This window comes from Lissotriton helveticus, chromosome 6 (assembly GCF_964261635.1).
Source record: "Lissotriton helveticus chromosome 6, aLisHel1.1, whole genome shotgun sequence".
NCBI lineage: Eukaryota > Metazoa > Chordata > Amphibia > Caudata > Salamandridae > Lissotriton > Lissotriton helveticus.
In genome coordinates, this window is record NC_136067.1 from 649,829,350 (window position 1) to 649,850,674 (window position 21,325).

At 42.3% G+C, this 21,325-nt stretch overlaps 1 protein-coding gene across 1 annotated transcript in view; it reads left to right on the top strand.

Annotated features, from left to right (window-relative positions):
* LOC144762435 (dynein axonemal heavy chain 5-like) overlaps positions 1 to 21,325 on the top strand; it is a 1,437,549-nt gene that overhangs the window by 984,254 nt on the left and 431,970 nt on the right. The window contains exons 79-83 of the mRNA XM_078647616.1: positions 2,833 to 2,922; positions 6,353 to 6,498; positions 6,604 to 6,687; positions 12,260 to 12,422; positions 14,361 to 14,454. Coding sequence (XP_078503742.1) covers positions 2,833 to 2,922; positions 6,353 to 6,498; positions 6,604 to 6,687; positions 12,260 to 12,422; positions 14,361 to 14,454 — 577 coding nt within the window. The remainder of the gene's footprint in view (positions 1 to 2,832; positions 2,923 to 6,352; positions 6,499 to 6,603; positions 6,688 to 12,259; positions 12,423 to 14,360; positions 14,455 to 21,325) is intronic.

Here is a 21,325-nt window from a genome sequence, read left to right on the forward strand (position 1 = left end):
TAGCAATAGTCGGTGGAGCTGGGAGCGGAACGAGGACATGAGGGGGGTGCGTTTGGGATCGGTGTGGGGGAGAGCCGAAGTGTGTGCCAGTATTCGGTCTGTGTGGTGCGGCCGGGGTGTGATTGAGTGTGTTGGTGGATGAGGCGTAAGGGGTTGGGTGGGGAGTGAGGGTTGATCTGAGGGTTGGTAGATAACGATGGATTGGGGTGTGTCGGGGGAGAGGGAAATCTGGGAGGTAGGGGTGGGTGGGTGCGATGCCTGAGTAGGGTGGGGATGTGGTGGGCGATGGGTGGATGATGGGGATGTGTGTGCTTGTATTCGATCTGTGTGTTGGGGTCGGGGTGTGTATGAATGTATTGGTGGGTGGGGAGTAAGGAGTTGGGTGGGAGGTGAGGGATGAGCTGTGGGCTGGTATGTTATGGTGGGGTGGGGTGTGTTAGGGGAGAGGGTAGTCTGGGAGGTGGGGGCGGGTGGGTGCGATGTATGAGGGGGGAGGGGAAGAGGTGAGCAGGGGGTGGATGATGGGGATGTGTGGGAGGCGGCATATGTGTTGGCAGAAGGGGTGGATTGGGTAGGGGGAGTGTAGGGTTGAGGTAGGGGTATTGCATACATGATCTTTAATGATGGGGAAGATCTTCTCAAGTAAATTTAGACTGTGATTCGTGGATTGTATGAGGATAGTGCCATTATTATAGATAGAAATTGTTGCTGTAGCTTGGAAGAACTGTGAGGGTGCAATAGAGATAGCTAGCCCATATGGGGATTTTCTGGTGGAGGAGATCGAAAGTAGTGTGAGGAATGCTTTGTGCCATTGGGCTCTGCGTTTGGTGTGGAAAATGATGTCGGTTGTAATGTGTCCCTTGTGCTGGGAAAAGTAGGGGTCAGCGAAGAGGGTTTCAGGGTGTAGTTTTAGGAAGTTATGTTTGAAGCGTTTAGAGGCTTTTTGTGAAAGGTGTGGGGGGTAAATGATATTGAAAGTATGTGTGCCTAGGGGTTCCATGTTATGTGTAGAGCAAAGGTAGTAGAATATCTGCCCGGCAGCAACATGGGCTTCCCTGCATACATTTACCAAACACTACAGTCTGAACAGCCAGGGCTGTAGTGATGGGCATTGTGCCTGTTGGGCCCTGCAGGACTTCCTCTTGTGAAATTGGTCCTCAGATCCACATCTGGGGAGGTATTGCTTCAGTATCTATTCTAATTTAAGCAGTCTGTGGCTAGAAGTATCTATTAGATTAACAAGTTACTTACCTTCAGTAAAGCCTTATCTGGTAGAGACGCTATCTAATCACAGATTCCTTACCTACCCACCCATCCTCCACGCTATGCAAATCAATTTTGAGAAACAGGGCTTTCCTCTTTCAGGGCCCTAGTTTTCCATGCCAGCCATCAGTGTACTTCTTGGCTCCGCACTCCTGAAATGCAAAGCCATGAAAAGCAACTGACGTCACTGTGCCTAGGTGGCTTCTATATAGGCACTGCAAATGTCATTTCTTGTAAAGACGACGCCACGCAGAGCTGAACTATGCCACCTACTGGCATGCAGGGGCACTGCTCACTTAAAATTTCCGGATCTAATCTGACGCCTGGGAATAATTCTCAGGTAAGAAATCTGCGGCTAGATAGAGTCTCTACCAAATAAGGCATTACTGAATGTAAGTACCTTGTTCTTTGCCACCTCTGACGTCATGGAATGCAAAGGCACAGTGAGCAAGCCTGGGGTCACAGCAGCGTCCCCTGGATGACGTCTAAGGTAACCATTAGCGGTATATCTCAAGCCTTCACGTAGGTAGAGGCACTTCGTCCAACCAGACCTAAACCCTGTCTCTACCCTGCCATTTTAACGCCAGGACAGCGCCGCTAATTGCTCTCAATTGCAGAGGAGAATGGCGGAGTAGTGTCATATATTATGTGTATCTCTTTATTCTGGAAATGACAGGCCAGGCCCAGGAGTCTCGTCTCTTCTCAGCTGTGCGCACCCTTAATTGCCGCTCCTACAGCCAAGGTGTAGGGATCTTAATGTATAAACTCCCAGCTATTTAGTGTATACATTTTGTAACCACTGAAAACTGATAAATGACTAATTTTGCTTACATTTATAATTAATCTAAAAGCGTGCTGTTCATTCTTCATTTGTAATAAAGAACAGGGGCATCTGATTTTGCCTCAAACTTAAACTGACCATGTCCAGTTTTAAACTGGTGAAAAATAATGTATTCCTTTCCCAATTATGAGAACAAGAAATGATAGTGCTTAAACAGTGTCATCCATTTTTTCCCCTTAGTGGAAAAATCTTTATGTAATATGTATTGGAGCAGACCTTATTTACTCCAAACCATAATACACTAGAGTAGAGCAAAAGGTAATTTGTAGCATTTTAAAGGACTGTATACATTTTACGCTCTCTTGTAGCCCATTTCAGTGAATCGCTAACTTTCTTGCTGTCTCTTAAACTATCGCTTCCTCACCCTGCCTCTCTAATTCCTTCATTTTCTCACCCTTCTTTTAGCCCTCCCTCCCATTTTTTCTCTGTTGCCCCTCCCCATTATGCCCCATTTCTTTCAGTAGCTCTCTTTCTTCCTGTTTCTTTCTACGGCCTGTCTCTCTTGTCTCGCCAGTTTCTCCTCTCTCTCTCTATACCGTCCTTACACTTCGTGCCCCCACCCCGGTTTCACTCCCTTTCTCTGTCTCTCTCTTTCTCTCCTTTTATCTCTATCAGTTATCTCTTTCAGTTTACTCTCTCTTCATCAATGGGAGCCTGTCTGTTTATAAATCTTGAGACATAAAACAGCACAAAGGTCCGTGTGTAACCTTCCCTTTCTCTGGATACAGGCATCGGAGGTGAAATACTTCAAGTGTTTCTTGCTCAGAATGAGAGTGAATCGGAAGATGATGAAGATGGAAAGGAATTGTTGAAGGAAGGTAATAGTTCATTTGGTATTTTTTGGAATGCAAGTAGAAACTTCCTGTGCACATAATCTGTTATCTGCTAAAATGGGTTCTAAGAGGCATGCTAGGCCTAACCTATTGTAGTTGGTGATTAACAATTTGGACTAAGTTTCTTTCAACCTTTGCATTGAAATTAAACATGAATATTATTTAGTGCTCAGTGTTTATATGGCCGTCCACATCCTATGAGTTCGATATATTTGCAGGCTAGTTAAGTTGATTATGTTGTTGTCTTTTCGAATTGGGTTGTTTTTAGGCAGACTAGACGGTTGCTTCGTCCTACAACTAACCTGTTGTGTTCATGTTCACGTTCACAAGTAATCTAGCACAGGAGCTGTGTGTGAGTTGAAATGATTATGCCAGCATTTGCGAGCAGGCAGTCAATATTCATGGGCAATGCTTAGTGGCGAGATATCAAGATATAATCAAGATAGTGATGATTGGACCCGCACATTGACCAATGTTCTTTGGAATGAAGGAGCGCTGTGGAGACATGATTGTTCTGAACTTATACATGGTTCTTTACTGCTAATTGTGTAGAAATAGGAGCCAAGAAAATCTCTATGCATAAACAATTATCAAAGCTCTTGTATGTAATTAAAATTAAACTAACACATTGAATGTGTATGTTTGGTTGTACTGAGCAGGACAGTAATTTTATCAGAAACAGATGCTTTCCTTTAATTCTCGTTTTTCCATTGAACTTTGAAATATTTTTCTCATTTCCATTCATGCTCTTTGAAAATCAGCATCATCATCATTAGTAAGGAAAACTATTGTTTTGTCTCCAAATTGGCAGACCTTTCTAGATCATAAGGACTTACTGACTGTTCTTGATTAAGATCCATCATATCTCCAAAAACAAGCAGGTGTGTCCCACCTTCATCTGAGCCCGAATATTTCTTCCATATTGAATTCTTTGTTTTTTTCAGTGGGCTCTGCAGAGGCCAGTGGAGCCCACAGTGAGGCTGCTCCTCTGATCTTCTTCACGTAATATTCAAGTTTCAGCATCACTAGCTCTGGCAGACACCAAAGATTGTTGTTCCGTGGGAGAGAATTTTTTGATTTGTTACACCATGAACTGATGTCACGGATGAGTTTTCTTGCTGTTGTTGGCAGGCTCATCTAGTTGTCAGTGGGGTTTGTCAGACAGAGAGTTTCATCCATGTAATTCTTTTGGAACATAGACAGTCCTTCTAGCCCTCCAATGTTTCAGTCTGTGTTCCAGTAATAAGGTTTATTGTCCTGAATGAAGACCTGGGAGTGAGGTATGAGCTGAGGGTCTCTGCAAAGGATCCATAACTACTTGCCTTTGAGCAGTTCTGAGAATAGTCTGAGTTGCGGTCTCCTACCTAGCAATCTTTCAAGACTTTGGAGATGCTGTGTGACAGAATTTCCTTTACATATCCAACTTTGTAAAGCGTTGTTGTTTCAAAACATTGAAACTTCCACTGTGGAGATAGAATTAATGCCACGAGTAGACACAACTGAGAAATAAGATCCTCCTGACTTGTCAACACCTGTATCACTGCACCCACTTTTTAGGAAAGTAAATACCACTGTGTTCACAAAGGTGTAACATACCATTTCCTGGATACACAAATGGGCCAAATATTTGTTCTCACTTTTTCGTGATGTGTTTAACATCACAATGCTATTTAGGGTCTCTCCTCTTCATTGCCTGTGGCCAGAGCACGATCATTTGTCAACGTGTTAAATGAAAAATCCTCCCTTCCAATGATTTTCTGACCAAAACATCCCCAGGGATTTCCAATATTGTGTCTTTTTACTTTGCATGGAACTGATGATGAAATTTTAGGGCAGGGTTCGATACCCTAGTTGCAGGTGCACACCTGGCCCCTGAGCAGCTGCACCTTGTAAATATGAATTTGCAGAGGAAGTACTAAATATTATGGTGCAATTATACTCCCTTTTTCACCATGGCCAGTTTTAAGGGCAGGCATAGTAAAAAAGTTTTCAGTGGTGTGATTTCAACTGGTTAGTCCAGCCATATTGCCACTTGTCCCTCGTTCTTCTTTAATGGCTTTATAAGGTGTTCTTTCTTTGACAAATGAGTTTTCACTTCAACACAGTATATTGTAATATTTCTATCATGTTATTTTGTATATGGCTTACACCACCGAAACAGGAGCTTGGGAGTGCTGTGCAAGGGGAGGGGAAAAGGAGCTGTGGTAAACCTACCATTGACTAGGCAGTTAGCGGTGGCGGCACATACTGACGAGGAGGTATGCACGGATTCGCACCATAGACCTACCAATGCAGACAGGGTTACACGCCCTCATAGAGCTTCACTCGCTTTGTTTCCATATAGAGGTATAGCTTTATAGAGTTTCGCAGAGAGATTGAAGAATATTTATTGTTCTTGTGCATTTCCCCACTTTTACTGATGAAGGTTTCTTTTATATTGCCATTGAATCATTATTGTATTGAAGGAAATAAATCAAAAGCCAATATTCCAAGGTTTGATGATCCGTTGTACTGTAGGCCTCCCTAAGGTTGCATTGTTTGGAGTGCCTACACAAGGTTACAAGTGTTTCTATATACGAAGTGTATAAACGTTATTGATTAAAGCTAAGGTCAGGTTTGTCTGCTCACTTATGACATACTTTTCTAAATAATGTTTTTGTGGGTTCTCTTTGCTCTACCTAATGTAACAGGGAAAATGTTTCTAAGGGGACCTCTAATGGTTTAGTACTACGTGAAACAGTGTTTACCTGCTGGCACCATTCTTTCTCACACATACACATTCTGTTTGCATAGTCCGCACCCAGCACCGTTTAAGGGTTAAATGCAGTGAATTAGATATCTAACATTTTTGAAGGATTAAATGGGTATCATTGCAAGTGAAATGAGGGTTTTGGTTATGCACTATTTTGGGGAAAGCCCCTAGACACCAAGAATCAAGCAAGATGGTGTATCAACACATTCAAGCTTTAATACCAGTGAAGTTACAAATGATTGTACTATTTAGTCTAGAGGCGTATCTGTTGCAGCCAGAGAGCATTACTAAAACCCTTCAAAATGGTCATCCAAATATATTCTTGTGACTTGTTCCTGTAGGAGAAACTATAAAGAACATATTTTACTGCAACAAGATTTAGTGGTATTTCTTTCCCCCTTTATGTATGAAAGTCAAAGAACATGGGCCTTCATATTCGAACCCCCCCCATCTATGTTCAGTTACCGAGATTGTCATTGTAATGCATGACTTTAGTGAATTTAAGGGCATGCCTAAGGTGTAGCAGTGCGTACAGGGCTATACAAACAAACAATGGTAGTAATTTTCTCAGTTTCGTTTTTATATGTTGTCTCCAACTTTTGTATCTGAACAAAGAAAGATTGTGACAACCATACTTATTTGAACAAACTATACTTTTTCTAGATGACTCAGATGAGTATGATGAAGCTTTTTGGAATATGAAGGCAGCCAGCAATGTGTCCCAAATTCATGAGATTACACAAAAAATTGAGAAAGTAAAATGTGAACTGGAAGAAGTGAGGAGCAATCTGAAACATGTAAAGAACCAGGTAACAGGCCAGATGGAACCCTCTGTTTTTAATGCTTCTTTCCAGTGGATAAGAGTTGTTATCTGTTTTTGACAATGAAGAAATGTGTGTGCCTTGTACTTGCAGGTGATGCACTGGTGCTCTAAAGTGGATAAAGGCTGCATTGAGAGATTATTACGATGCCAAAACCCACCATATCTTGTTGGACAGGTAGGAAAGTGTGTATGTGTGTGTGCGCTGTTCGGATTCCAAAAATGGTACTCCCTTTTGGGATTCCAAGAGGAGCAATAAGCGGGCTGCACACCTTTTGACCATTTTCTGTCTTGCCAGCATAATTCTGAGTCTCTTCCCTGGCTCCCTCTGACTTCTGTACCTAGATTGAAGGAGGTAGAGTGTCTACTGTGACGAGACAGTGCACTCTAGAACTAGAGCAAAACCATTAACTAACATAGATACAGAGGGAGCTTTATGTAGGCCATCCAATTCCTTCTTAGTCCCACCAAAGAACCCTCAAAATATTCTTGGATATGAAGACACTTTAAGGTGGAATGCACTCCTAGTAGCCGAACAGAACATTTAGTTAATTCCCTGGTCTGCACAGTGCCATTCTGCTCCCCTTATCCGATTGCATACTGTAGAAAATTGGGTTACTTCTTGAGAGAGGTAAACCCTACTCAAGAGGCAACAACAATTCATATCAGGGTGAAACACAAGCAAACCGCAAATTAACCTGTGCTTAAACCTCTGGTAGCCTCTCACAAAAGCAGTCAGGCTTAGCTTATAGGCAATGTGTGAAGTATTTATGCAGCACTTAAACCAGTAATAAAGTGGAAACACAAGACAAATCCCACACCAATTTAGAATAAGCATTTGTAATGCAATAGTTCTCACATTGGTGAAAGTTAGAGCTTTTTGTGTTGGAAATTACGTGTTTTGCTTTTTTTTGTATGCAGTGGTCCCAGCTAAACATGAGCTGTGCTGAAAACAATGAAAAAAGCAACATTTAAATACAACAGGAAAAATTCACGCTGAATGTTGGTTTTGAACATAATTTGTTTTTGGGCAAATTACTTAATCTCCCCGTGTCAAATTGTAAGCGGAATAGTGCTTTGGGTAGGTTGGTAATGCGGTGCAGACTGGGCAAGATAAGGCAGTTGCATATTACAAACCGCTGCTCCCGAACTGCCAGAAGGACTGGGGATGTGAGATCTGCAGCATCTTAAAAGGGCTGGGATAGAGCCAACTGTTTCTTTGTGAAATATTAATAAAAAACTGCATGTGTGCCTGTTAGATAGGGTTGGGGATGGAACAGGCACCTATAAGGCTGGAACAGAATAAATCATATGTTTGTGGTACAACAGCCATGGCATCTGATGTCGGAACTTTGGAACTGAGTGGAGTTTTAGTGTTGGCTTGAAAGGTGTTGTTTGTTGTTTTTGGCAAATTATTTAATCTCCCTGTGCCCACCATAATTAAATGTGTCCTTGTGTATTGTAACTGGTGCTTATCTGAAGCACTCTGATACCTGGTGTGCGAGTTCACGGGATATAAAACTGCATAAAAAAATTAGATGTAGGTCTAAATATGATTGAAGCACTTATCAAGCTTTTACATATAATATGCAGCATCTCGCAAATGCCAGTAAAACGTGTGAATCACAATCAGTTGTAAGAAGAATGGTGCTTCTAAGTGAAAGCATTGTTAACCCAAAAACATTGATTTTCACACAAGGGCCAGTAAAACGAGTGAGTTACAGTAAATTGCAAGCAGAATGGTACCTCTAAGTGAGAGCCTGGTAAACCTCAAAACATTCATTTTCTATACAATATGTAGAATTTAAAAGCAATGGTGAAAAGGTCACGGCGAGTGTTGGTTTTGAAGTCTGAAAGCAATTCAAGATTAACAATCAACCCAACAGGCGCACGGAATCCCAGCTAAACACAAGCTGATCTAAAGTAGAGTAAAAAAAAAAGAATGAAAAGGAAGCGCTCCATTACTTTCTGTGCAAGTTCACAGGATATAAAACTGCAAAAAAAGTGACTGTAGGGCTAAATACGAAGCAGGCACTTATCAAACATTCACATATAATACGTAATGTCTCGCAGGAGCCAGTAAAACGTGCGAATCACAATCAATTGTAAGAAGAATGGTGCTTCTAAGCAAAAGCCTTGTTAAACCCAAAACAGTCGTTTTCTTGCAAGGGTCAGTAAAACTTATAACTCACTGTCAATTGTAAGCGGAATGGTGCTTCTAAACGAGAGCCTTGTTAACCCAAAAATATTCATTTTCTACAAAATACAAATTAAAAGCTACAGTGTAAAGGTTATGGCAAGTTTGAAGACCGAAAGCAATCCAAGATTAACAACCAGCCCGTGGGCCGCAAGGAATCCTAGCTAAACACGGACTAAGTTGAAAACAAGGAAACTCAACCTTTCGCAAATGCGAGACCTATTGCATTGCAAATGCTTGTTGAGCTCTGAGACGGAGGTGGAAGCAGCCATAGGACGGTAAGGACCGTGACGCCAAGCTGTACGTTTCGAAAGCAGAAGAGAGGAGGAGGCAGCTGCAGCCAAAACAGACCTCGGTCTTTGAATGCACAGCAAATGTGGCAAGATAAGAGCAATATGTACTGCCCTGTTTGCAGCAGAGCTCTGTAAACCACAAGCACTGGTCTCCAGTGCTCCAGATTAAAGAAAGAAATAGTGCTCGCAAGCTCTGAGTAACAACACATGTAACGGGCAGTCCTTGAAAATGGGAGCAGCTTTTAAAGCCCATATCCTGAATACAGGATGTCTCGCAGAGACTGCACTAGCCCTGCCTAGGTGAGACCTAAAAATAGAATGACATTTATTAAATGATTTGACACCCTAACAACAAAAGTCCAATTAGTGGAACCCGAGATGTGCACTAAGAAGCAAAAAGGGCCAACTGTGGTTATCTGGTCGTGGTAGACCAGGTTCAAGTCACAAGTTCAGGCTGACCGCAATGGAGCGCGGACCGGATACACAACTATGTTCAGTCCGCTGAAAAAAGTACCTTGTGGGCTTGGGCATGGTGATGCAAAGTCCTTGAGTCGAAATGCACAAGCTGGCATTAAGGAGCAATCAACGAGAAGCTAGAATGTGAGGTCTTGTGTTGTCTTCGAGGAATCAGGTGGGGTTTGCAGAGTCCTGCGTTGTGATTTTGGGGTTTGTTAGGGGTGCCCTGCTCATGCAAGCACCCTCACACTTATAACCTAGCACCCTATTTTCAGGATTGAAAGGCCTGCCTTAGTTGTGACTTATAGGTTTTAAGTGCAGTGACCTCGGATATAAGGAAACTTATATATGGTGTAAGTGGTGCTAGCACCAACTCACACCGTCTGCGATTACAGGCCTGTTGTCACAGTTTGAGTGACCTCTCAAGGGTGGCATAATACATGCTGCAGCCCATGGGAGTCCCCTGGTGTTCCTATTCCCTGGGTACCTTAGTACTATATACTAGAGACTTACAAGAGTACACCAGTAGCCAATTGGGAAGGTACCAAAGTACTTACCACTGCCAAATTTAGGAAGAAAGCACACTGACTGGGGTCCTGATTTGCAGGATCCCAGTCAGACAAGTCATAAAACAGAATAACACCAGCAAAAATTGGGGCTAACCATGAAAGCAGATCCTACTTTCCTACACATGTAAACATGTATTTAATTACATCCATACTTATCTTTTGGTGCGCTTCAGTGGGAAACCACTCATCCTTAGGTCTGTCCCATGAGTAGAGTGTATGTTTTCCAGATAGTGAAACAAGTGAATGCATATGTCACAGAGACAGTTTCATTGTCACTGACCCAAATCTGGGGTGCTCAGTTCAATACTCCTGCCATTTCCTGATGTCCTCAAGTGCCATCTGTGGATGCAACAATAGTTTAGTCTTCAAGGAAAAGTTGAAAATATATTGTAGACAACTACTAACTGAAAAAACATGAGCAGAGTGTGTGAGCCTTCTTCAGTGTTTAAAGACTGGAACCATCTCATTCCAAAACATGACTGTCTATGTCAGTCTCCAGTGATTCAAAAGATAAAACACATATAGGGACAATTTAGAATCAGCCACACAAGAAACGGATGCCATCTTCCCAATGACCACCAGTGTAAACTCTTAGAAGCATCAGCTGGTGCAGTGTACCAGTGAGATGACTTGCCGAGAAAGGAATCCTGTTCCCCATCTAGATTCTCTAGTGGATTCATTTCACACTGGCTTGAGTATTATGTTGCATCATTACTGACTCCATGGTGGAGGTTATAACCAGCAGTGTGTCTACATGTATATTGATTATATCCATCAAGTCTGAGTATTTGCAAGCAGTTTGATCAGGGCCTGACTGGCTACCGGGCAGTTTGGAATGTTGCCGAGCTGGGGGCTGATTTCACTGCGGTGGGGGCTGATTTAGTTCATGGAGACCTTCGTGTGCTTCGAAATAATTAAAGCAAAACGAATTTCGTTTAGCACACGCAGGTCTCCATGAATGAAATCGGACCCCAGCTCAGCAGCATTCCAAACTGCCCGGTAGCCAGTCCGGCCCTGAGTTTGATCATCTTTCTAGAACTAGTCAGAACCTCGGTGGTATTGGCTGAGTATTATTAACCAGATCAGCACAAGTAAAGCATAGAAATATAGATGAGTAACTGAATAATATTGGTGTTTTTCTTTTTAGGGGTTCTTAGTGGCATCAGATAGATAACAAATGTTAAAGTTAAGTTGCCTGTGATGCCACTCAGACGCACAAAGTGAAAAACATCCCTGTTATCCATCCACAGTTCATAGCCATATTACATTTGGTATTAACATTGGCTGTTCAGATCATCTGCCCCTGTTTTCAACATATACTTGGCCTCCTGCCACCCACCCACATCACCCTCTATGTTTACTGGTCCCCTATCTGCCCAAATGAGCCAACTACGTGGTTGTTTCTTCCTATTAGCGCTGCTCTGCTCAGGCCACTGCAGATAGGGTGGAAAGACATTGGTGCGGGACAGTGTTTATGGAGACCCAGAAGAGATGGAAGGAGGTGGATGAGACCAGTAACCGTCAGTCCACTTCTGCACTTGAGACCCAGCCAAGACTACAGAACAATTGGGAAGCGAGTGCTTCTCCTACTGATGTCAAAAGAGTAGATAACCACTTTTCATACTCACTGTTGTTACTTCACAGTAGTGAGTAACCAGATTTTGACCCGGTTGTTCATGATTTAGGCTTCCAATGGAAACCATGTATAGTAACCACTTACATTATATATTGATGAGTGTGATAATTTGTATCAATTTTGTGTCATTATCCAGTCTAGTCAGTCATTCTGGGCAGCATGTATGTGTGTTGTGTACCTTTAATTTAGGATTTGTAGATAGTAATTGGCCTCGGTTTTAAATTAGGATTTAGTTGCTGGTGTTTTTGCTGCGATGTTCTTGGTCTGGAAGGCACCTTCCAACCTACTTCAGGTCGTCTTCACCTCCAGTCCTTCCGGAGAAACCTAAATGGGTGACTTTCACAGCAGGGTTTAACAATGACTGTAGCTCCAATGTAGCACTCCCAGGGGAAGTCTGGTTTTCTGTTTAAATAATTCAAATCACTGTTAAATGGAAAATTGAGCCCAAATCCAAAGTGACTGAAGCGCAACTTGTGTGAGTGTGATACCTTTCTTTGCGTGTTAGAGTTGTAGAAATGAGAAGCAAATCGTGAAGCATGCATGGTTTTGAATCTAATTTCTGTTTAATCTTCACTAAATCTCTCGTGTGTTGTTGGCAGGTACTGGAGATGGTTTTGGTCATGGTGGACTCCCTCCCCTTTGAGGACAGTAGATTGACTCACCAGAGCTCTGCAAGGCCGCAACTTGAAAATAGAGATGACAAGCTTTCCCCCTTGGCACCTTCAGTGACAAAACCAGCACGGTCAAGGAGAAAAGACAGAGGTAAAAAATCCAGCTGAAGCATCTAAAGCACAGTTAACAATCAAGAGATATACATAGGTACTTTAGGGGTCAATTCACCTTAAGTAACTATGAGAAGGGTCTGGTAATGCTGTACTAGAGTGTTGTCTCGTCTGGTCTCCAATGAAACAATCTGAAACATAAGTGTTTCAACCCTTCCTGCACTCCAGAAACCATCACTGTATGTTAACCGCATGCGTGCTGCGGTCATTTTTGCGCTGTACGGCTTTTTTCGATTTACCGCGTTACATGAGCATGCGAGCGGCGCAATTCATGACGAGCTCAGCTCGTCATGAGCATGGAAGGGGTTAAGAAGCTGGTGTGTTACATTTCCAAGATAACCTTTCTACATAGGAAACCCAGTATTCATCAGACCAATGTTATTAAAAGTATGTAACTTTTTCTTTTTGGGTAGCTAGACGTACAAAATGTTTTTGAGACTTGTCTAATGGGTTTTGCGACCTATACTGAACCGCAATTTGAGAGTGGTGTGAAACGTGAGCTCTTTCCAAATTACCATTTGGTAAGTTATGTATCCAGAATTTGCAACTGCAATTAGAGTCGGAAACCGTTGATCTGTTGCCGACTCCTCACAGGAGGTTGTAACTAATTCACAAAGAGAGAGGGATCCCGAAGAGACCCCTTCCGCTGTAGGGTATCGGGTTGGCAGCCTCAAGAGGAGTAGGCAGTGATCCATGTTAACACTGCCTACTCCTTAAGATTTGTTTCCAAATGGGAAACATTTTTATTTTAAAGCAGCACCAGCCCCTTAAGGAATTTGGGCTGCTTTAAAAAATGGTGGAAATGCAAACACAGGAATGGTAGTCTGCTGTCCCTTGCGTGCCTCCATCCTTGTGTTTGTACCTAATCACAAGGGGTCACAAATTGTGGCCTGCTTATTGAATATTAATTAGGTAGGTCATTCTGCAACCCTTCACTTAGGATGTATTTGAAAACTGACCTAATAGTACATTGGCTGCTTCGCAAAATCAAATTCCATTCAGGAAAATGTAATGCACAATTTGCGACCACTTTTTGTGAATGGAATCCAAGTGTCAGATGTACGACCAACAGGGTTTGTGACTCGCAAAATGCGACTTTTAGTGACTCGCAACTTGCGAGTCGCAAAACCTGATCTACAACAGTGTCTGAGACAGTGTTTGTGATTCTTGTATGGGTCGCAAGGGACCTGCATCATTAATATTCATGAAGCAGGTACCAATTTGTGACCCATTGGGAATGGCCGGCATTCACAGAGATGGTGCCCTGCTGGGGTCAGCAGACTACCATGTCTGTGACTGCTTTTTAAATAAAGATTTTTTTTTAATGCAGCTTAAAGGAAAACAAGATGCTTTTTAAAAATAAAATTTAAAAGTTTTCTTTTCATTTTTTCAGATAAGGCAGTGGTCCATGGAACGACTGCCTGCTCTCAAATAAAACGTTGGCACCCCCATTAACAAAGGAGAACGGGTTCCCTGGGGCCCCCTTCCCATTTGCGAGCGGCTTTCCACCAAGTTGAAATCGGTGGGAAATTGTAAATGTTTTGCGACCGCATTCACGGTCGCCAAACATTACTACATACCTGTGCAACTCATGCCCCTTTGTAATAGCAACTTGCAAACCCTATTTTGCAAGTCAGTAATAGGTTACACAACTCGCAAAATAGTGTTGGTACATTTGAAAATGCATTTTACTAGTCACAAATGATGCAATGGGCCTTTTGCGACCAGTAAAATGTGTCGTACATCTGGCCCCAAGTAACTCAGGTCCTAGAAACATGGTTTGTGACTAAGAGAAATTACATTTCCGTTAAACAATAAATTCACAAACTGCTATAGGAATTAATCATTTTGTCAAAATCTAGATGAAATATATGTGAGAAATTTCATAACAAATATGTTCATCTTTGTATGTTTGCAGGAATAGGAAGAGACGACAAGGTAGATAAAGCGAAGTGGAAAAGCTTACAGTACCGCATTGGTGACAGCAGCACAATCATTGAAAGGATTCACAAGTAAGCCTGTTTCAAGCAAATCCCTTGACACTCGTCTTTCACAGTGGCTGGTGCTGCTAGCCAGGGTAGAGAGCCTGGTATCTACAGGAGATGATGGTGTTAGCACTGCGAATTAGCGGTACCACTTGTGCAAGTTTAGCAAGTATTAATTAAATGTCAGAGAATTTTCCGCTATAACGGTGATACAATGAAATAGGAGACAGAGATGCTGGGTAATATCAAATCTCACTGTGAAATATAAATTGTTATTAGTGTGCATTTCTTTTTGCGTCACTCATTTGTGCTCTATTTTATGGGGACCTAATATCAAATAAAACCAAATCATACTTTATTCTGTTTTCAAAGATTAGAAAAACCATAAAAGTGCATTTGAAGATTTACACACAATACAATAATTTAAAATTGTAATCTTGCCAAAATTACAGAAGTTAAAATACATTAACAATCAAGCCAGGTTATAAAATACAGAAATACAATCTGAGTGTTAAAAAACAATCTAAAACTGATTATATATACAAGAAAGATAAGAAGTAAGTGTGATCTTAGCTAGGGTATGCCTATCAAATCCTACTCTAAGTTTGACCTATGTCTAACGGCAAACTTCAGAAATTGAGCTATACTTTTTGCAATGCACTCTTCCTCCAAAAATTGGAGGGCGAGGAATGCTGGGAGACACCTTCGAAAACCCAAGGTTTTTAATATCGGGATTAGCCAACGTTTCCTTGGTTCTTTATAAAACTTACAAAATAGAACTGTGTGCATTGAGGATTGAATAGAGACTTCATCGCAGGGGCAAGTTGGTAAAATCTTTGACCAGTCGTTAATTTTCGGAAAGGTCACCAAACGATGGAAAATATTCAATCTGAACCGGGTCAGCAAAAATCTTTCATAACCGCTCAGATTGAAGGTAGGGTTGTATGGCCAAGGTGGTTTGGACTGTTAACATATGTTGAACTGATGTTTTACTTGCCTCATCGTTCAATCGCAGCTGTTCCAAGTGTGTCAAACATAGCTTTTTGAGCCCTTTTCTGGAAAGTTCTGAAATTGATGCAGGGGTGTGATAATACTTTGCCATGCCCAGATCGTAAAACATTTTTTTAATGTAGGCAAGCCACCCAATCTTATGCACATTTTCAAGGGAAAGACAGTCCTGTACAAGCCCTTGACTGAAGACAGTTTTGGTAGACGACCAAATACGATGCCATAAGAGAATTGGTTGGAGTTTAACTATATCAGTTAGATATGACAAGCCCAAGTCCAAATGGCAGGAACAGGAGCTTCGCGGTACAGCGAGGAGGAACCTCAAAAAACAGTTTTCAACTTTTTGAAGGGCATCCACCTTTCCATAACCCCACACCCCTGCACCACAGGTCACAATGCTTATGCATTTTGCCTGGTAAATTTGGATCAATTCAGCGGGGGCCTCTTTCCTAATCTTCGCGAAAAATTGACTAGTGCAGTTGTTGCTCTGAAAAAAAGCAATTTCATAGTCTCAATTGCTTGTCTCCAAGAACACTTATCATCTATTAAAATTCCTAAGTAAGGATAGGTGTGTGTGCTCTCGAGTTTGGTATTATCAATACAAATGGCCCTTGTTTTCTTAGTTCCAAGACCTGTAGACATGACAAAAGTTTTTTTAATATTAATTCTTAGATCTAAGTTGGTCATGAAAGTGTGATACCTCCCAAGAGCACGTTGGAGTTCTAAGGGGGTGCGGGCTAAAATCACGGCGTCATCGGTGTAGAGTAAGGCAGGTATTGGGCGTATGTTAATAAGAGGCAGGTCCTGGTACCGTTTTACCTTGGCGTATTCCAAGCCATTTGTACAGAGCGTAAAAATAAAGGGTGCCAGGTCCACAGTTCCAAGTTGTATTTAAAAAAGTCGACTGGGACCCCATCGGGACCTGAAGCCTTTACACTTTTACTAGCTAACAAAGCACTCTCTACTTCTGAATGAGTAATTTCAAGGACTATGGGGAAATGAGTTGTCATAGTTCGGGGCTTATTCTTTCCATTTTATTGTCAGCAATATGTCCCTGAGAGGGGAGGCCAAATATCCACACAAAATATTCGACCCAGGTTGCTTCATCTATCGCGACTTCTATTTTAGGATTGTCTCTAGCTTCTGAAAGGAATGGAGATTTGATGGTTTCCCAAAAGGCGATATTGTCCTTCGTAGTACAGCTTTTATGTAGTTGTTCCCATAATTCATTTTTCAGTTCAGCTTTTCTAAACTTTATGGCCTGATTATACTCCTTTCTAAGATGGGCAAATTCCAGTTTATCCCTTACTGTTTTATGAAGGGCTACTTTTAAAGTGGAATATGCTTCAGTGCATGAGTTGTCAAACCATCCTTTGATTTTACCCTTTCTATCTTTTAATTTAATAAAGAGGGCTTCTTTTACTGATTTTGTTATAATCGCAAAATTAGCCATAATCTCTTCATTGGATGTTGCAGGGTCAAGACACTTTTCAATAGACGTTAATGAGTTTTTCACTACGTCTGTGGTAATTACAAGTGGATCTATTTTATCCCACTTGAGCGAATACCCATTTAATCTATCTAACATTTTGCCCGAATGATCTCAATGGATTTGGCCTATCTGATTCATGGTGGAGGGATACTGTAATACTATTAGGAAAATGATCGCTAATGGCGTTATCATGAGTTTTAAAATTTAGAATTCGGGACGCAGCATTTCTTGACACAAAAATAAAATCTATAATACTGGAAGCTTCCCTGCCATTAAAAGTACAAGTAAGCGGGACTGGAGGAACCACTAATTCATTAGCCAGCCCAAGTTCCAGAATGAACAAAGTTTCGTTCAGGTAATCCCCGGTTGTTTTGTGGGGGAAATGAGTTAAAACATTTTCATTCTCATCCAGGAGACCACAAGTTAAGTTGTTATTATGCCTACATGTAGTTAAATTGAAATCACCCCCCTCCCCATATAATTAAGAAATTTTTGGTAGCCTTATTTTTTAATTCTTGCAAGGAAAGAAGAATGTCCTTTACTACTGTTATTAACTCACCCTGATGGAGGTTATTATAAAAGTTAACCAACGCCAAGCTTTCACTTTTGCTCAGGTGAAAAGTTATTATTAGATTCCAATTTGAATGGAACAATTTTCTTGATCTCCAAAAGATTAGAGATAAAAGTTATCAGACCCCCTTTAGCTCTTCCGGAAGTCGAAGGAAGCGCTGGCGAGAAATACGTTTTATAGCCCTCTATATGTATCTCAGATGTAGCCCATATCTCTTGGAGGCAAAGGACGTTGAACTTTCCTGCGAATCTAAGCCAGATGTCATTGGTCACTTTGGGACGCAAACCTGCTACATTCCAGTAGACTATGTTAAGTTGAGGTTCACCCGGGGTCCAGAACATACAATACCTTGTTTAATATTCCCACCTTGTCGATCGGGGTGCCTTAAAGTGCCAAATCCTACTCGTTTTATAGTATCGCTGCTAGGTTGAACTAAGCCTAGATTTGCTGGTCGAGACTGGGGATGTTCAATGCGAAGATTAACTTCGGGAGCGAGGGTCGTCATTAATTAAGAACGATTGAAGGGAAATTAATGTTCTGTTTGACACTGATCCACCAGGGTCGAGGCTGCCCGTGGTCCAGAAAGCTTAGGATTTGGAATGGCCAGTCAGTCGGTTTCTTCCAGCCCTGATAACAAGTTGAATCTATTATAGGTTGGTATATAATAGAAATGGCCCTGGGTTGATACATTGTTGCGGGGAGCATCCTTTACGACGCGGATATTACCCCGCGCTAACATTACGACGCGTCTTTTACAACGCAAGTCGTGGGCGCTCAGGGACAAGGAATAGTTAATTTACTATTCCAACACCTTCCCTACTATCCACGGGGACTGGTGTTGGAAGAGTAAATTAAACTATTCCTAAGTCCGCACCCTACAGCGCAAGTCGTGGTAACGACTTGCGTTGTAAAACACGCGTTGTAACGGTACGCGTGGTAATAGCCCGCGTCGTACCGTCATACATCCCATTGCTGCTAGTCTTAGATACACTCTGAAGCCTATTCCGAGGAGGATAAAAGAAACCAAGCAGCAGTATATTAATCGCACCCATATCTAAGAAATTATTACCCCCCCAAAGAATTTTCTTAACCAACAGAGGGGATCCAAAAGTAAGAACAATACAATCTCCCCAGAATGTTTTCCCACAGTTACCCACCCACTGGACCCTTCTCGCCATCTTGAACTCACTGAACAGTTGGTCGGTTAAACCTGATCTCTTACCCAACCAGTGGAGCGATTTATTTCTAAGTGTTTCCCAAGATTCTACTTCTGAAAGGGGCTTTTTTGGTACATTTTCCAAAACGATTATATACGGTGTGGCGGCGGGGGTAAATCAAGGTGTTGGCCAGTACCCGGGTTAACCCAATTAGGGCCTGAGGAGTTTGAAACTGGATGTTGATGGACCTGAGGGGCATGAAGAAAAGTAGTGGAACCTACGGTTTCTATAGTCCTCGTTGGGCCCCTAAACCTCTCACCTGAAATTGCATTATTTGATGGATTATTTTTCTCTATCTGCAAGGAAGAGTCCCTTATTGGGTTGTTTGCCGAATGTCTTGGAATGGTTACATCTGTTGGGGAAGCTCTTTATCCTCAATATTAGAGGAGACTTTTTCCAGGGGACTTAATTGCCCGATATGCATATTTTTACCCTTGTTCGCCATTCCTTGTTGACTTAAAAGGGATTTGGAATCATCTCCTCCTTGCTTCTTGTTACTACAAATAAGATCTTCAATGAGTGTTAGCCTTGACCCCATTTGATCCAGCCTAACTCTCAAGTAAAGATCTAACCTTGCCACCAAGGTTGTTAAGTTCTTAATATCATTACTATGTGCATCAGATTTTCTGCTAGTCTCATCTCTGCCCCTAGAAGAACCTTTTCTTAATTCCACCTGTTTTTTCCCTTGATGACAATCCCCCAGATTCATGAAAGTCATGTTTTGCAAGTCCTTAATAGCGAATTTTAAGGATTCGCTATTAAAGACTCGCAAAACGGGATGCATGTAGAAATCGCAATATTTTTAGCAATTTCGACGGCTTCCTTATTTGCGATTCGCTAATTGCAAATCGCAAAAAAGGAATGGCTTTCCCATTCATTCCTATGGGCCTAAAGGCCCAAAGGAATGAATGGGGAGTCAATCCTTATTTGCGATTCGCAATTAGCGAATCGCAAATAAGGAAGCAATTTCAAGGGTGCCAGGGTGTCTAAAGGACACCCTGTTGCACCCCTGAAATGCTAATGTACACTGGTGTTGCGCACGCACTTGTCCCAAGGACATGTGTGTGTGTAACATACAACTTAGAAAAATGCACTAAAGTGTATTTTTCTAAGTTTTTGCTATTTACCATGTAGTTAGACTTCGCGGTAAATAGCGGCCCCAGATTGCGAATTCGCAATTTTGAAATAGTTCATGCATTGCATTTAAGGAATCTCAAATTGAGATTCCTTCAATGCAATTAATCGCAATTTAGCGATTTCTAAAATTGCGATTTTTGCATTGGGATGATGCATCCCAAATGCAAAAATACCGCTCGCAAAGGGCCAGATTCTCAGAATCTGGCCCTTTGCGAGCGGATTTTGGTTCGATGAATCTGGCCGTATGTTTTGCTGTTATGGGCGCTGTGTCAATTGGGTGTTTTTACCACCTTCGCCTGTAGTTTTATCAGCAGCTATACTCTCAACAGGGGTGGGATTTTTATGTTTATTCTGGGGTGGTTGTAAAGAGGAGTCAGAATCACTTAGTATGATTCCTTCAGAAATATGCTGAATGCATCCATTAGGGTGCACTTTTTGATGTTGTTATTTGCCTCAATACATCCTGAACCTCAGGTTGATCTAATTTGGAATTTGACGGGGAAGTGTCTGCTTCGAGAGATTCTTCTACTGAGCTAATCTGCTTATCCAGAGCCCCATTGCTCCAGTAAGATAGCTCAATAAGGTTTGCTGGGAGTCTGAATGGATTCTTTTTCCTCCACTGGACTTAGGACTAGGCATTTTCCTTTTTCCCATGTCAATTTCCAATAACCAAGTTTTGACACAATATGGGGGAAATATAAGAAATACAAATCTTGCTTAATAGCCCACCCCTTGTCTGTCGAACAGATACACAAACAGTTTTAAATGATTATGTATAGATGATTACAAAACAGTCAGTTCCAGTCCGAGCTCGAGGCCAGAAAATAACAAAAGTCCTGCAAAATGTAATTAATAAAACATGCAAGAATGGAAACTTATTATCATGTTCTAACTATATCAGGATACAAAAAGCCCAGTCTCATCCGGGCACAGACGGGCAAGGATGGGCCTGCCCTTGGTCCGGGCTTCGCCCGGGCTAGCCAGCGCACGCCCCGCGCCGCGGGAGCCCACAAGAGAACTTATGGGCCTGCTCCCCTCCTCTCACGAGACCGCGCTGCCGCCTGGGAGCTGTAGTTCCGGCAGTCAGCGGTCCGCGATCGGGAGCGGGAATGGAAGCAGAGGTCTGGCAGCACGTCTTCGCCCAACACTGGGCTTCAGGAGGAGGGCAGTAGGCGGTCAAAGAAACAGCGTGGGGATCCAAACAATCCGGAGCAACAGGTAAGGGCGTCCCGCTTCGCGGGACCCGCAATAGAACTTATGGGCCTGCTCCCCTCCTCTTGCGAGACCGCGCTGCCACCTGGGAGCTGTAGTTCCGACAGTCAGCGGTCCGCGATCGGGAGCGGAAGCGAAGGTCTGGGCAGCACGTCTTTGCCCAACACTGGGCTTCAGGAGCAGGGCAATAGGCGGTCAAAAAACAGCGTGGCAATCCAAACAATCCGGAGCATTACCCCAGAAAAGACACTCCAGACTCCT